We start from the raw sequence: 16,918 nt of genomic DNA, 5'->3' as shown, positions 1-16,918 counted from the left end.
TCAAGACAGGGTTTCTCTGTAGCTTTGGAGCCTGTCCTGGCACTAGCTCTTGTAGACCAGGCTGGCCTCGAACTCACAAAGATCCGCCTGCCTCTGCCTCCCGAGTGCTGGGATTAAAGGCGTGCACCACCACCGCCCTGTGAGTGTATCACTCTTTTAGGCTTGCTGAGATGTGAACTAGCCTGAGAACCACGGTGTCCGTGACCGCACCTAGAATTAACAGGCAGGTAAGGTTTGAGTGCTTTTGGATTATACATTCACTTATCCATAAAAAAAACAACGGATTTCGTTTGCGTGGTGGCACGTGCCTATAAGCCCAGCATTTGGAAAGTAGAGGCAGCAGGAAGATCGGGAACTCAAAGTCAAAGTCATCCTCGGCTACTTATTGGGGGGGACTCTCTGGCATCAGGCCTGACGGTCATTGCACGTTGTTGCCAGATTAACAAAGGGGATGCAGGTAGATGTCTGGATGCCTGTCTGGTACGGGAAGTATCTTGTAGGTGGAAAGGCGGCTATTCTGTTCTCTGCGAGGTCAATTTCCACTCCTCAAGGGGAAACGGTCACTGGGGTGCTGGTTTCGAGGGTGAAGGAAGGCAGCCACGGAGACCAAGAACCTACAACGATCCTGGGCTGCGAAAGATCTCGCGTGATTCCTCGAAAATCTCGGGATTATCGGGCAGGAAGTCAGAGGGCGGGCTCAGTGTGGCTTTAGGGTTTCGAAACTACAAAGGAAGGAGGGGATTTGGCGGATTGAGCGGTCCAGAATCAAGAGCAAAGGAGGAAGCAAGATGAGGACTCTGACAGGAAAGGGGCCTGGAGCGCTAAAGCCAGCCGTTGCCAGGGAAACGGAGGTGGGCGGAGCCTAGTTTAACTAGGAGTGACGGGCGCTGCCGTCATCAGGGACAGTAGAGTTTCCGGTCAGGCTGCGTACAGGAGGCGTGACTTCCCTTTGACTGATAGGTCTTGAGAGCGGAGCCTGAAGCTGACTGGCCTGATTTGCTCCGACCCTTAGATCAAGGGTCCTGGTGGAAGTGGAGTACTGCCCCCTCCCCCAGTCCTACCTCCACCTCCTTTGTATGCTCGTCTCTCAGGAAAACTGTAGTCATGTGGGAGAATGTACCCAGCTAGCATTTGTCCTGAGAGAGCTTGTGATAGGCCCTATTGGTAACCCCACAGCATTTGAGAAACACTGAAATTAATAGGAAAAGAAGGAAAGTACACCCTCCTTAAATGACCTGCCAATCTTGGACGAGGCACTGTCTGCAGCGTACAGACAGTTCTGCTATAAAACATTCTTACAAATTTTATCTTGCACAGATTGCTTCCCAATGCACAGATTCCTCCCAAATGGATTCACCCTGCATTGATTCACCAATAAAAGTTCAAGGCCTCTTTTCAAGGCACTGCCGAAAAGTCAAAGCTTAGCTGATAAAAAAACTACAACTGGCCTGGGGCTTTGGGGCTTGGATGGAGGCCTTGGCATGATTGGCAGGATGGAATGAAATTGAAACTGGTCACTAAGGGTTCCAAATTTAATCAAGAATGAAATTATTTCCTTATGTGCAAGTTATAAAACTCAAGTTTGGAAACTCATTAGTGGCCGACTTTTTGTTTTATTTTTAATAGAGTTATGAAGACTGACCCTGGGCTGTGCACGTTAGGCAAGTACTCCATCACTGAGCTATACCCGGGCTTTTAATTTTTACTTCCAGACAATGTCTTACAGAGTGACCACTAGCAGCTTTAGTAAAAGGTTTGTGGATAGTTGCGGACAGTTGGTTTTGCTAGTCTGTAAATAAATTGGGCCCAGGAGATATTCCTGAATGTCAAGGGAATCAGGTTTAGCAGCTGCCGGGTAAAAGGAAGCACAGAGGTGGGAGTCACAGCTCAGCTGGAGTCCTGCTCAGCTTTCCCCGGTTTTGTCTGAGACACGGCTTCTGTAGCCCTGGCTATACTGGAATTCACTCTGTAGACCAGACTGGCTTCAAACTGGGAGATCTACCTGCCACTGTCTCCTAAGTACTGAGATTAGAGGTTTACACCACCATGCCCAGCGTCTTGTTGCTGTTTTTATTTGTTATTTGAAACAGGGTCTCATGCAGTCCAGGATAGCCTCAAGCTTGCTATGTAGTCGAGGGTGACCTTAATTATCAGTCCTAGCCAGGTATGGTGATGAGTGTCTTTAAAATCCCAGCACGTGGGAGATAGAGGCAAGCAGATCTCTGTGAGTTCAAGATCAGCCTTGTTCTATACCATCTAGGGCTACATAGTGTCTCAGAAAAGAAAAAAAAAATCCTTATCCTCCTGCCTCAACTCCCAAATGTGAGGATTACAGGAATGCGGCCCCATGACCACTGACTTACAACTTTCTTAATGTCTCTAAACTCATGCCTTCCCCCCCCCCTGGTTTTTCGAGAGAGGGAACTCATGTCTTTTCTAGGGAAGGTATAATATGCCCATCTTACAGGTTTCAGAGATCAAAAAGTGAATGACTGAAGGCAATTGGCTTCACTGAGCTGGCACCTCACGGCAGGACTCAGGGAACAGGAGCTGCTGTCAACACTCTTGCTTATCCGGGACAAGGGACCCAGGCTCACTTGCTGTGGGGTCATCTAGCCCTAAGATTTCACCCAACCACTTATTAAAAGCTGAAAGAGGGACATGGGTGGCGGGGAGCTGTTTCTTTGCGGGGAGTGGGGTATGGATTTTTAAATAGGTTTATTCATGTTTATTCCTTATATCTAACAAAGCTAAGATTCCAGGAAAGAAAGCAATAGTAAATGGTTCTTCCTCACCAAATACAGGCACAAGTTTCCTCCTCATCTTCTCCAAGGTAGGAAAATGTGTCATAAAAGTAAGGAGGCTGCCAAGATAGCTCACTGGATAAAGGCGCTTTCTACCAAGCTTGACAACCTGACCCAAGTGTAGAAAGAAAGAAATGATTCCTGAAAGTCAAGTCCTCTGACACACACATACACACACACGCACACACACATGCATACACACACACATGCATACATGTACATGCAGACTGAAGAACTCTGGGTCATGAATGGGAAGGGATAACTTTCAGAGGCTCCTGCAGGTCAGTTTCCATGGTGAACTGGTAAGGACACCATGTGCTGATGTGCTGGTTCCCTGACAGCTTCACTGGGGTGAAGCAGGCAGCTGTTGGCCTCCTCTCCCCTCTCTGAAGATTTCCTAGAGACCAGAGGTCACCACCCCATGCCAAATTCCTCAAAGAAACTAAGACGTCAAGAGCTTGGGTTCATAAATATGTGGGCAGCCCTCTCAGTGGAGAAAGAAGTAAAGATAAGCTTCCATCTTCGAGGCACTAGGTGCCAGCCAGCCAGAGGACCCATTTTGTAAGCTCAGAGAGCCCTCTGCTGGGAGATGAGGCTCCGCACAGGAAGAGTTTGGGGGAAGGGAAGATAAAGCTGAAGAAGGGTAGGAGAATCTCCTGAACACTTCCCTAGACACTTGGGACGTAAAACAAGTACAGATCAAAAACTAGACAGGATTGCAGTTTATTGACACCATGCCATGACAGCTGTTGACACTGGAGAAGGTGGTTAGCGAGAGCAGGAGAGTCGTCTCAGTGGACCTCACTGGGACCTTTTCACCCCTCCCACTTACCCTTTCAGCTAGAGGTCATAGATTCAGAGTGGAGATCTAATTCTACACCCTGAAGTCACTACCACCCATGCCATTCCTAAACCCATCTTCCATTTGGTCCATCAATTGAGGCCTGGGCCCTTCCTCTTCTTCAAAATAAGGGCAGAGGGAAAACAGAGCCATGTGTCAAGAAATAGATGGGTTGCTGGCTGTGGTGGCACTTTTAATACCAGTACTTGGGAGGCAGAGGCAAGCAGATTTCTGAGTTTGAAGCCAGCCTGGTCTACAGTGTGAGTTCCAGAATAGCCAGGGCTACACAGAGAAACCCTGTCTGGAAAAAAAAAAAAAAACAAACAAGGGAGGAGGAGGAAAAAAAAGGAAGAGAGCCGGGTGGTGATGACACACACCTTTAATCTCAGCACCCAGGAGGCAGAGGCAGGTGGATCTCTGTGAGTTCGAGGCCAGCCTGGTCTATAAGAGCTAGTTCCAGGACAGGCTCCAAAGCTACAGAGAAACCTTGTCTCGAAAAACCAGGAAAAAAAGAGGAAGAAGAAGAAAGAAAAGAAAGGAGAGAGAGAGAGAACTGGGACGGGATGTAGCTCCGTGGTGGAGCACTTGCCTAGCGTATGTGAAGCCCCGAGGTCTTCCAGAGAGACTGGCAGCTGGAGAAGAAGGAGCTGAGGTGGGGTGTGGTGAATGTCTAAGAAGGGTCAATGAAGCACAGACTTTCCTGTCTTGAGACTGTACGCTGGAGGCCTGCCTGTGTTTGAAGCACCATTTCCACATCAGTCCCCCTATAACTGGGTTTGGGTGGTGGCCATTCCTGAAGGGGAATGCTTGTTCTGCCTGGGTGACTTCCTGATTAGGGAAAGAACTGGAATTGTGGGATTTCTGTCTGAGTCATGACATCAGAACAGACCAAGACCGCCTAAAACGATCCCTAAAAGCACCCACATTGCCGTGTGGAGGGCAGTGCAGGCTACCGACATCCCTTCGTTCCTCTAGAAGAGAAGAGAGGACGGGAGCCATTCAAGGATGCGGGGCACAGCAGGCATGAGCCCCATGCCTCCCTAATCCCAACACTGCCAGCCCAGATTCCGGAGTCAGCTATTCAGGAAACCTGAAGGATTAGATTCTATTTGGCTTGCTGGTGGCCTTCAGTCCGTGTTCTGGGATCCAGAAGGGTAATGGGCTATCGGAAATGTTTTGGCCAGAGAAACAGTTTAGGGAAGGAAGTATCATCTATAACCTGGCTTGCTGCTAGGTGGGCAGGAGACTAGCGAGGGAAGCCAAATATTAAGACATCCTAGAACAGCCTATCTGTTCTTGGCTTCCAGGACCAAATACATAAACACTTCCATGTGTTGCATATGTAGGTGGGTGCACACACGAGCCCAGGAGGGTTTTGTGACTTGAAACCAGAGAGGAGAGAAGGGCCTTATAGGGATGCCTCCTCCAGTCTAAGGGGTTGCTGGTCTCAGTGGCTGCTCCCCACCTCAAGCCCTCTGACCCGGAAGATAAACAAGTGTAACATTGTAAGGTGGCACCCAAGAAGCAGCCTAAGAAGGTAAGGAAAGAGGCAGAGCCTGGCTCCCCTCAGAGTCCCTTGTTGTAGTAAACCACATCGATGCTGGGGTTTTGTGCTTGGATCTCAGCTCTCAGCTCCGGCTCCAGCCTGGTCACGTGTATGGAGCTGCAACAGAATAGCACGGGCTGGATGAATGTACCCTGGGCTCAGCATCTCAGAAGCCAGCTCTCAGGACCCGGCTTCCCCTCACTCCCAGGTGAAGAATCCTCTCCCAAGGGCTGGCTCACTGTCATTCCCTCAGATCCTGCGTCACCAATGTGCCTACCAGGGGACACACTAAGGGCCAGAGATGTGAAGTTGTGCAGAGATTCTGGTCCAGCCCAAGGGCATCACTCACCTTCTCTGGGGGAACAGGGCACAGCACAGGGGTGTGGCAAATACCAGGCTAGGGAAGAAGAGCACAGAAAATGTCTGTGAAGCTGAGCATTCCCTCCCTGGACCCCGCCTCATGCAAACAGCCCAGGAGTGAAGGCTTTTTTTTGGGGGGGGGGGGGAATGGGCTTTATCCCAACTGTAAAGGTTGAAAGTGGAGCCATAGGACCATTCGGTGATGTTAAACTTAGTCCTGATGTTAGATTCTTGGTGAGGAGAGAGCCTCAAGAGCATTGATCCAAAGCCCCAGGACTAAGTGACAGAATCAGAGATAAAATGGGCTGGACCTCCTGGACTCTGACAGAGTTTATGTGCCTGGCTTCCTCTAATGAATAAAGACTGAACCCCCTCACCCCAAACTATTGCTCTTCAAAGGCAAGAACCCCTAGGACTCACACACACACACACACACACACACACACACACACACACACACACACACACGTGTATTATGCGCTATGGGTATCTTTACGAACTGGATGTATGACGGAGCAATATATGTAAGAACCTCAAAGGTAGTAAGTGCCCTCCGCACCCAAATGATAAAGACTCTTCCATGGGCCCTCATCAAACCCGTTCACACTTACCAGAAGCCTACCAGTCCCACCTGCAGGGGAGCCCCCAACCAGGGGCGGCGCTGTGGGGAGATAGAGAGACAACAGAATGGTTTGTGTCCCCATTTTCCTAACCTCCATCTAGGTTTTCCCCACCATGGTTTTAGCCCATCATCCTTACCTCTGAGCCCGTGAACATTTGGATGTTTCTCCCAGCCAGTGACAGGCTGGGACCTGCATACGGCACCTCCTACCCCCTCCAGACTTCTGCCTATCCCATTGTATGTTCTTGACAATTTCTGACCCTGACTCTCTCTCATCTCACTTTCTCCAGGAGCTACTTTCTTGAGGAAGCCTCCCCAGAGTCTCCACTCACTTCCTGTCATCCCCAGGGGCAGACACATGTCTCTCTCCACACCTTCTCCATCCACTTCAGCCACAGTGACCTCTGCTCTGTTCTTCAAATGTGACAGCCCATCCGTGCCCAGGGCCTTGCCTCTAGCTCTTCTCTCTTCCTGAAACACTCTTTCCCAGGCTCTCCTTATTCTTTGGACCATCCAAGGCCTATCCTTGTCTAAACTCTTCCCCAGATAGTCTCAATTATAACGCCCCACTGATTTCTTACAAAGCACATTTCATAACTACAATGATATGTTTATTGGTTTTTTTGTTTCATTGTTTTGTTTTTTGAGACAAGGTCTCACTGGGTAACTCTGGCTGACCTGGAACTTGCTATGTAGACCAAGCTGGCCTCAAACTCACAGAGATCCACCTGCCTCTGCTTCCAGAGTGCTGGGATGAAAGGTGTGCACCCACCGGGTCCAGATCTATTGCTTATTCCTTTGTTTGTTGGTTTCTGTATTATACTGTACGCCTCATGGGGACAGGGTCTACGACCATCTTAGTTCTGTTTAACATGTCTGGTGCGGTCGGTGCTTAATTTTGATATGCTAATAAATGACTCAATGAACGAGCTGGAGCCTTGCTACCCTATCTTGTTTGTGCATTCATGACAATGTATGTGTGCCTCTTAGTGGGAGACACAGTGGTGGGATCATTAATACGTAATCAAGTATAGCAATGTCAGTCATCTGTGTGTATGTCGGAAACCTCTGGACAGGCCAGCTAAGAGGTGAGTTTCTTACCTTCAGGAAGTCTTTCTTCTCCAGAGCATTCATGATCACTGGGGGAATGGCTGGGGGGAGAGTCAGGCAATGAGAGTTAGAGAAGTGGACTCTGGGAACCTGAGGGAAGGCCGCCCTCCCAGCCCCCCATTCTTCCCAGACTTGTGGACTCTGACTTGTCAAAAAAAATCCGGAGAACCTTGACCCCTCTTCTCTCCTAGCCTCCCGAGCTCCACCCGCCATTCCCGCCTCACCCATGGCAGGAATCGCCATGCCGATTCTCGATATCACCACCTGGAAGATTCCCTGTTTGGCAGCAGTCACCGAGTGGCCAAGCCTCTGACCTGCCTCATCCGTCACTGGGATGCCCACCTGTAGCTCCCTAAGAAGAGAAAGAAACTCAGGTCAGATGATAGGTTGCAGATCTCTGGAGACCCCTTATCTTCCCCACTCAAAGGCTGGCTCTGAACAGCTCCCAGGCTGTAGGGTAGAGCCCAGAGAGAAGCAGACAGGTGTCGGGCCAGCCCCACCCAGCCAGGGAGCAGGGAAATGTTGGTCACTCAGTGTGGGTTGAAGAAAATGAGTTTGGGGAGGAGCCTGGGGTATCACGTAATTTCCAGGGTATTGAAATCCAATATGACAGGGACAGTTATCTTGAGTCATAACTACCATGAATGATCCTGAGTAGCCAGGTGGAATTTCTCCACACAGCATTCCAGATTAGTATAAACAAAACTATTAAGAATGTTGTTTGAGCCGATTATTTAATCCCAGCACTCAGAAGGCAAAGGCAAGAGATCTCTGTGAGTTCAAGGCTAGCCTGGTCTACATTGTGAGTTCCAGGACTGCACAGAGAAACCCTATCTCAAAAAAAAAAATTAAAAAAACTTATTGGGCTTTATGACCAGGACCCTGGTGCCACCACTGCCAGAAATGTGATTTTCTTGATGGTAGCATAAGACACATCAGCGTACATTTTTGCCTATTGTAAGTCATCCTGACTATTTACATATTTACACCACTTCTTCTCACTCAGGACATGAGGCTGCCAGCACCATGCCCCATCAGCAAGTTTTCAGTGAAGAGTCCTCTGTGAACCTGTGGGTCTGCCTGCACCCTTCAGTCTTGCCACACCTTGGGGAAAGTTCTCACACAGTGGGACCTGGTGGTTCTTGAACAAGGGTCAGTATAAGCCAGAGTCCAGAAGCTCCATCAGTGATGGAGAGGACTCTCCCTGTACCTGGCTGGTCTGCAGAAGTCAAGGGCATCTGGACATCGGAACCAGGGCCACTCACCTCTGCCTCATCAGGGGGATGTTGATGCAGTTGGCAGCGGCCACAGCTGCGAAGGGTACAAATCGGCCAACCAGTGGTGGCAGGTGCTGGGGGGAGAAAGACGGTGCTCAGAGCTCTGAGGACCACAGGATGGGGAGGGGAGAAGGAAATGGGTAAAGGGTTAATGAGAGACCAGTAGTGGTAGCAAGACTTTACCTTGGTGAGAGATTTGAGTCCCAGAGCAGTGGCCACGGCCCCAGTGGTGGCACTCACATAGGCTGTTCCCAGCTGCCTGTAGAGGAAAAGGCCAGTTCACAAGGGGAGATAGGAGTCCAGCATGCATTTTCTTTAAGGGACACTAGACATTTCCAATGCAGGGGGTGTCAGAGAGTAGCCTCACTGAAATCCCCACCCCCTGCTCCAGTGGAAACTTGGGTGAAAGTCCTCCTCCTTCTTTAAAAGGAGAGTGGGTCCCCCAAAAGAGATACAAAAGGACTGAGTGCCCTCAGGTGGTAGTCAAACATGTAGTAGAAAGGAGAGCTGAGCCCCTGGCACAGGGGTCTACAAGGACCAGGAAGAGCTGGGGAGGGGCTCTCACCGCACGGTGATGGGAGCATCCCCACTGCGATTGGAGTAATTCACAATAGCGTTGAAGGACTGGTTCACCCACTGCCAGAACACCACAGTCGGCGTCTTCCTGAGGGTGCAAAGATAGACCACTTTTATCTGTTCCTCCACAGTAGTCTCCCATTCTTGAACCCCCAATATTGAATTATTTTTTATTTTTTTATTTTTATGTGCATTGTGTTTGACCTGCATGTGTGCGTGAGGAAGTCAGACCCACTGGAACCTAAGTTACAGACAGTTGTGAGCTGCCATGTGGGTGCTGGGAATTGAACCCCAGTCCTCTGGACAACCAGCCAATGCTCTTAGCCACTGAGCCATCTCTCCAGCCCCCGAGCCCCCAATACTGAAACCCTCAGAGTCCCTTAACTCCTCAAGAGGGACTTAAGTGGTGGTCCCAGAACTTGCTCTTGCCACCCTCACAGGTACACCTAACACAAATGGAGGCTGGGTTCTGAGAAATGGGAAGAATTCTTACATATCCCCCCCCCCCCCCGCGCACGCGCGCGCGCGCGCACGCACACACACACACACACACACACGCACGTCGTGCACACACACATGCACACACTGTTCTTTACCCAAAAAGGAGCAAAAAGGAGACTTCTAGTCACCCAACCATGTTCTGGGCCACCACCCACAGGAAGGAGACGTGGATAAGTCTTACCTATAGAAGGTGAGCATGCAGCCAGTAATGGTCATGTTCATGGGCACCTGGGCTGACATGCGGCCAATCAAGACCACCTTCTCCCCTGTGTCTGGATGGAAGGCAGAGTCGTACACATACTTGGCTCTCCACAGCTGGTCCTCAGTAAGCCCCGGGGTTGCCACACCAGCCCTGCAGAAATTGGCAAAGAACCAGCAGGCTGTTTGTTGTAGGGATCAAACCTGCCCTTCCTGTCTCTGCTGCTTGCCTTGGGGAACTCCAGGCGATGGACCAGGAACTTTGGCACTCAACCCCAGAGTAAACGAGCTCCCTGTCCATGGGGGAAGTCAAAACCTCTCACATGCGCACTTTGCTCTTTCTGCATCTTTTGTGGTCCTGCATTTTCTCCAGGGTCACGGTGATGGTGATTTTTAAAGGGTCTGAAAGGGCACCCCAAGAGTTAAACCTCCTGAAGAGAAGAGGATTACTGCCTGTCTATCTGCTTGGGACTCTCCTTTGGGCCCTTGTCCTTGCAGAATGGACAGCACTGGGAATGGTCACTGAAGAGGATCTGTGAACTGCAGAGCTACTGCCTACCCATAAATCCAATGCCGTCTCCTCAACCCAAATGTCCCAAAGTCCTCTGAGCTAAAGTGCTGTGTCACTGCCATCTGGTTTGAGGCAGGCTTACCTGTAATTCTGCACAATGTTGCGGGAAGCTTCCAGCTGGTCCCCAGACAACAGCAGATTTCGAGGGTCAGTAACTGTGAAGAAGTGCCGGGCTCTGCCTAGAAATGTGCTTTGGTCCCATCGAGGTTCCTGGATGTTGATATCTAAGGGCAAGTCCCCCATCTTCTGCAGGGCAGCAAGAACAAAGACCAAGTCAAGGACTTCACTTGGGGAAAACCTTGGTGGCTCTGCCCTGGTTCCAGAAACTGTGACCGATCCTTGCAAGGGCTCAAGGTGACTCCAGAGAGGAAAAGCAAGGGGAGGGGAGGAGTTGCTTCCTAGGTAGTGTTTTAGCCAGGGACCTATAGCTACTGAGGAGGGGGAGGAAAGACCGGAACCAAGAGCACATATAGCCTTCCTCATGCTCTTTCCTGGTGCAGATCTTACATGGTGAGGATTTACACGTGTGTGGTTGTTCCAAGAGCAGCAACTAATCCGGGGCAGCTATCTTGAGCTCCTGCTGTAGGAGTATAGAACACAGATAACACACCCAAGCCCATTTCAACTTCAGGTCCCGGCTGCCCTAAAGCCTAGATAAACACTTCCAAGGCTGTTTGGGAAGTTGACAAAAGCCATCCCACACTCAAGCCCCTGATTGGAGGAGAGCAGAATGGCTAGCCACCTGAGGGCTGATCAGTACCAGATCTCAGACAGAGCAATAGCAGCCCTTCCTGAGTAGGAGGGCATGCACACATCCCCTTCGAACCCATTTGCTTCAGCTCCTGCACAACAACTCAGCCTCTCCCTCGTCCTAACCCATGCAACTCTCTCTGCGCCACCTACCTCAGGAAAGAGCAAGATTAAGTGAATGCCCCTCCACACAGAAAAAAAAAAAAATGCCAGGAGCAGCCATCTGCCTGTGCTAGGCAAAAATCCTGCAGAATGACTAATCCCCTCCAACTCCACTTCCTCCCTCTCAGTAGACAACGCCCCTACCCGACTCTCACATACCCACACACAAAGACATGCACGCCCTCCCCGGCACACAAACAGGTTAGACCCACACTGTATACACTAGCCAATCAGCCAGAATACCGTGAGAGAGAGAGAGAGAGAGAGAGAGAGAGAGAGAGAGAGAGAGAGAGAGAGAGAGAGACTCAGTAATATCTATCAGATGCATTGAAAATAGACACAGAGCCTCACACAGCCTTGTGCCCTCCAGATCCTATGGAATCCCCCACAAGACAGAGAGCGCCTTTCAAGGCAAGCCTCCTTCTCCGACCCCAGGCCCTCAACCCTACGCTCTGAAGATTCCCAAGGCTGCAAAGCACTCACGCTTTCCGGGATTTTCAGCCTCTAGCAGCTCTCAGACCCGCCTTCCTCACAGCTCTCTGCTTTCCTCCCATCCATCACCGGGACGTCACGCGTGACGCTGAGCAGCAGAAAAGGGCGGGGGCTTCCTCGGCTCCTTCGCCCAACCCGCCCCCGGCTTGGCAGAATTCCGGGGCAGTGGATGTCACATAAAGCGACTACCCCAGACCAGGCCTTTGAGATCAGACCCGACCCAGTCTTTGGAAGCATTCTAGCCGCCTTCCCGACAAGAGAGAGGAAGGGAGGAGCCGCCCCACTAGCCTCCTTCGCTTGCAGTCCCTTGGCTTGCCTCCGGAGGCACCCGACCCGGCAGCACCCAGTCTAGGTGCACTGGGCGCGGGTGAACGGCGTGGAGGGCGGGCCTCTGCTGGTGCGCCGCCTGGAGGGACTCGGGTTACTGCTTGTTTACTTGGTGGCTGCCTTGGCAATGGGCCTCTGCCTGCTTGGCCCCCTGGTCGGCTACCCCAGGACTTCTCAGAATCTGGCCGAATCTCGCCATTCGCATCCCTTTCCAACCACATTCCTGTGGTGCCTGTGTTCCTTCTGTGTCCCCCAGCCCTCTTTTGCCACCCAAACCCCAGCTCCATCGTACCAGCAGCTGCCTTGCGCCCCCAACACTTATCCATGCACAGACTGAAGCTCCAGCCCCCGGGATGTGCACGGTCAGTTTCCCGTGATCTCTGCCTTCATCCAAGCTGGCACAACAGAAAGACTCCTCTCCTCCTAGAGTGCTGGGCTTGCGGACTTTCCAGAACAGAGTGCCCAGAGAAACACGTTTTCGACTCAGGATGTGAAGAATGCAACACACACACACACACACACACACACACACACACACACCTCACCCATTAGCACCCAGAGCACGGCCGCAGCACATCCAGGCTCCAGCTTTCGTTCCTGCTTCTCTCAGGTTCACGTTCGGCTCTTTTACTTGTGACATTCTCCCACAGAGACCAGAGTCAGGAGTGACTACGAAAGAGGTGGCAATTTCCCGAGCCCCGGAAGGTAGGGTAGCCTGGAGAAGATGTGATTCTAGTCGCTAGTGCGGGGCTCCACAGCTGCCCGAGGTTCCAGCGACAGGTAGGGTTCAGAATTGGAGCAGACAGAGCCCAGAGGTAACAGGCAGGTGACGAGCTATAATCCCGACCGGCTCCCAAAGGTGCCAGGAAAGAATGACTGGCGTTCTCGGCAGCCAATGGGATCCCAGGACCGTGCAGGCCAGCCTTATTCCCGCAGCCGCACCGAGCGTGGGCGGGGTCCTTAGCTGGTTCAGTGTCTCAAGACCGCCTGCGGGTGAAGCAGGCGTCTGCGAAAGCGACCAGGTGAGGGGGCCGAATCCTAGAGGTAGCGGGCCAGAGGGCCCACGGGGAGGGAAGGGGGCCACAGAGATGCTCTGGAGGACGCGACCCCTGGTTTTGCACTAGCTGATCCCCCGGTCATGGGATAGAGCCTTGCGGTGGCTTTAGTTCCACAACTGCAGCATGGAGCCTAGCAGTCACTTGGGGGTGGCAGTGGGGGCAAGCTCGGCTGCAGCTGTCCCAGGTCCTGAAGTCCAACCCCTACCCACACACACATACACAGGAAAGATGCTGCAATAAACTGTCCCGAGACCCATTTTTCTCGCCCTTTTTAAAGTTCAAGAGCCTGCTGCAATCCCATCTCTACTCTCTGAACTTCAACTGAGGACTGGAGATGAGGTTGAGATTCAGTTGAGAGCAGAAAGGAGGGCTGAAAGAGAGCTTCCCAGTGGCCTTGTAGAAAAAGCTTCCATAATCCAAGATGGTTCTGAATTGGGCAGATTTCCTCTGGCTCCAGGGTGGGAGAGGTGAGGGGTCCATGTAATGAGAAGGCAGGATGCACAAGGCCCGCGGAAGTATGGAGTACTAAGACCACAGCACTCATGCCTCTCCCCCAAACCCAGATTTGAAAGCCACACTTCTAAGAAACACTGAGAGCGAGAGCTCCCATCCTCCTCACTGTGACTCCAGCCCTACAGAGGACGTTCATGGAGCTTGGAACGCCAACGGCCAACCTTCGGAGGACGAGCAGACTCCGTGTGGATCTATAGGGCAATGCCCCAGCCTCACCACCATGGCACGTGGTTTCACAGTGGGCTTTGACCCATCGGGTCTAGGAGAACTGAGCTCTGGCTCCCTGAGCTCCCTCTCCTCCCGAGGCCATCTGGGCAGCGACTCGGGCGCCACAGCAACACGATACTTGCTGAGGAAGCAACAGCGCCTGCTGAATGGGCCCCCCCGCGGAATCCGAGCCTCATCACCCATGGGCCGAGTCATCCTCATCAACTCCCCCATTGAAGGTGGGTGTGGGGCCCAAGAATGGCTTTGATGGGGAGTTCTGAGGACAGCCAGGACCAATCAGGATGTGGGCTGGTGAGAGCCTGTATGGTTAGCGGAATTCAAGAGGTGGGAGTCTTAGGGAAGGGGATCAGCTTTCATTTACCCTGTCTCTCCTCCAGCCAACATTTTCAGGCTTCAGGGCTACAGAAAGATCAGCGGTGGGAGATGGAACTATTGTGTAAGGAAAAGATATATGTTAGCCCTGGGGAATTCACAAGACAGGGTACTGAGTTAGCCCCTCTATCCCTTGAACTCTGTCTTTCTTCTGACCCATCTGTATGTACTGTAGGGAGTGGGCAGGATGGAGGAAATCTTCCACCAGTCAATCAATTATGTCACCAGCTCGATACTGGATCAGTCAGTGCTGGAAAGTCAGTGCCCAGGCTTCAGGGTATGCGGGACGGGGCCAAGATACAGCATCATATGTTCAGAAAAAGGGAGGGGGGACCAACAGGAGGGCTGAGAGTCAGGCAGTGTACCCCAGAGCTGGGACCTTAGGAGAGAATGGTTGTGTACGGCTGCCTGGCACTACGACGTTGTACGCCAATTCTGATCTTTCCTGGTTAGGTCCTGCAGGGGACCTAAAGAGAAGCAGCTCAGTTTTCACCTTTCAGGAATGTGCAGCGTAGTCAAACTTAGAGGCACAGCAACAAGAACAGCTGGTGGGGGCTGCGTCATCCCCCACACGACTCGGAAGGGGAAAGCATGAAGCGTGATGGGCGGAGAGCTTGGGCGACCATGACAGATGTGAGGCGGCAAAGAGCCTGTGAGCAAGAGAGAGCCTTGAATGCCAGGAGGGGAGCAAGGCCCTGTGGGACGGGGCTCTCCATGGGCAGGACCAGATAAATATCTCCAACTCTTCTCCTCTTTCTTAGCCAGCACAGCTCCCCTGGCTGGATCCCAGAGCAGACTTTTCAGGCCTGGTGTTTCCTCTGATGGATCTAGCACTCTCTGTCCCCTTACAAAGGCAGCTGGGCAGGGGTGGGGTGTGCTGCCCAAATTACGGACGGCACACTCATTGACCACCGTAGGTCCGGTCCTCAGGCACCCACACTGCTGAAGTCACCACTGCCGTTCTGACCAGGAAACAGAAGTCCCCAGAGGAGGGAAAAGGCAGGAGTCATGACCCTTTCTTTTTTTTTTTTTTTTTTTTTTTTTTTTTTTTTTTTTTTTTGTTTTTCAAGACAGGGTTTCTCTGTGGCTTTGGAGCCTGTCCTGGATCTAGCTCCATAGACCAGCCTGGTCTCGAACTCACAGAGATCGGCCTGCCTCTGCCTCCCCAGTGCTGGGATTAAAGGCGTGCGCCACCATCGCCCGGCTGTCATGACCCTTTCTAAGCAGCCCTTTTTCCTTTCCTAGATTGTTCATTCATTTCTACGGTTCATTCGCACATCTGTTTATTTCCCTCAAAATATTTATCAGATAACTATGCACTGTGCAATATACTAGGGATTTATTGGTGGGAAAGAACTACAAAGTCCCATGATTAAGCTTGCAGACTTCTGAAAGACAGTAAACAAATCACAAATAAACAGTAAAACGCAAGATAAAAAATATTCTGAAGTAAAAATGATGGTGACCAATAGACATGAGAATGTTCCTAAAACTTTAGGGTAGGCTAGAATTGCCTGGGAGAGCTTACTAGGAGACAGATGGGGGTGCTGGTGAGATGGTTCCGTGGGTAAGGGCACCTGCTGCCAAGCCTGATGACCCGAGCTTAATGCCCAGGACCCACATCGTACTAAAGAACTGATTTTAAAAGTAGTCCTCTGACTTCCACACATGGGCCATGACTTGCACATGTGCGGGTGCATACACACATGCTAAGTAAATAAATAATTTTTAAAAAGATTGATGGGGGATGATTGGGGAGATGGTTCAGCAGTTAAGAGTACTGGCAGAGTACTGAGTTCAATTCCCAGCACCTACATGGTGGCTCACAACCATCTATAATGGGATCAGAGCCCCTCTTCTGTCTACATGCAGAAAGAGCACTCCTATACATAAAATTCATAATTAAATATCTTATTTTGGTTTTTCAAGGCAGAGTTTCTCTGTTTAGTTCTAGCTGTCCTGGAACTCACTCTGTAGACTAGGTTGGCCTTTGACTCAGAGAGCCTCCTGCCTCTGCCTCCTGAGTGCTGGGATTAAAGGTGTGTACCACTACTGCCCAGCCTATAATTATTTTTTTAAGATATCTATTTATCTGTCAAGCCAGGCATGGTGGCGCACACCTTTAATCCCAACACTCAAGAGGCAGAGGCCTGCAGATCTCTATGGGTTCCAGGTCAGCCTGATCTACAGAGTTAGTTCCAGGACAGCCAAAGCTACATAGAAACCTTGTCATGAAAAACCAATATATATGCAGTGGTAGAACACTTGCCAAGCATGTGCAAGGTCCCAAGCATCATACTCATAAAGTGGGGGGGGGGGGTACAGAGAAGAAGGAGGGAGGGAAAAGGAAGGGAAAAGGAAGAGAAAGAGGGGGGGAGTAGGGAGTTTAAAACCTCAGATTAGAGACATTCAGAATTTTCTCTGTGTAACCCTAGCTGTCCTAGAACTCACAGTGTAGACCATATTGGCCTCAAACTCAGAGGTCTGTCTGTTCTGCCTCCCATGTGCTGGGATGAGAGGCATGGCTGGATTTTTATGTTTTATTTTATTGACATCCAAGATTTAAGCTGTGGAGTGAGTGGTTTAGCTGTTTTACTTTGCTTTTTTTAA

At 51.0% G+C, this 16,918-nt stretch overlaps 2 protein-coding genes across 14 annotated transcripts in view; one reads left to right on the top strand and one right to left on the bottom strand.

Moving 5' to 3' along the window:
* Positions 1–4,175: 4,175 nt before the first annotated feature.
* Positions 4,176–12,978, bottom strand: Sfxn3 (sideroflexin 3). 6 transcript variants are annotated; one of them, XM_026781571.1, is made up of 11 exons: positions 12,678–12,978; positions 10,489–10,652; positions 9,819–9,989; positions 9,126–9,224; positions 8,744–8,819; positions 8,549–8,634; positions 7,508–7,635; positions 7,275–7,324; positions 6,163–6,212; positions 5,541–5,588; positions 4,176–5,308 (listed from the first exon to the last, which is right to left on the bottom strand). In XM_026781571.1, the coding sequence occupies exons 1-11, from the start codon at positions 12,684–12,686 to the stop codon at positions 5,212–5,214; spliced, it is 978 nt and encodes a 325-aa protein (XP_026637372.1). In that variant the 5' UTR covers positions 12,687–12,978; the 3' UTR covers positions 4,176–5,211. The 6 variants fall into 6 exon arrangements, with proteins under 6 accessions (XP_026637372.1, XP_013203660.1, XP_026637373.1 ...); XM_013348206.2 differs by having other exon boundaries at positions 12,683–12,978; XM_026781572.1 differs by lacking the exon at positions 12,678–12,978 and adding an exon at positions 12,430–12,556.
* Positions 12,979–13,072: 94 nt separating this feature from the next.
* Pdzd7 (PDZ domain containing 7) overlaps positions 13,073–16,918 on the top strand; it is a 19,668-nt gene continuing 15,822 nt past the window's right edge. For 7 of the 8 annotated variants that reach the window (XM_026781141.1, XM_026781139.1, XM_026781142.1 and 4 more), the window contains exons 1-2: positions 13,073–13,159; positions 13,759–14,154. In XM_026781141.1, the coding sequence (XP_026636942.1) occupies positions 13,929–14,154 (226 nt within the window). In that variant the 5' untranslated portion in view covers positions 13,073–13,159; positions 13,759–13,928. The remainder of the gene's footprint in view (positions 13,160–13,758; positions 14,155–16,918) is intronic. The other variant, XM_026781140.1, reaches the window with a different exon arrangement.

The sequence above is a fragment of the Microtus ochrogaster genome, chromosome 8 (genome assembly GCF_000317375.1).
Source record: "Microtus ochrogaster isolate Prairie Vole_2 chromosome 8, MicOch1.0, whole genome shotgun sequence".
Taxonomy (NCBI): Eukaryota; Metazoa; Chordata; class Mammalia; order Rodentia; family Cricetidae; genus Microtus; species Microtus ochrogaster.
Note: the sequence above shows the minus strand (reverse complement) of the source record. Positions and strands in the feature narration are given on the sequence as shown.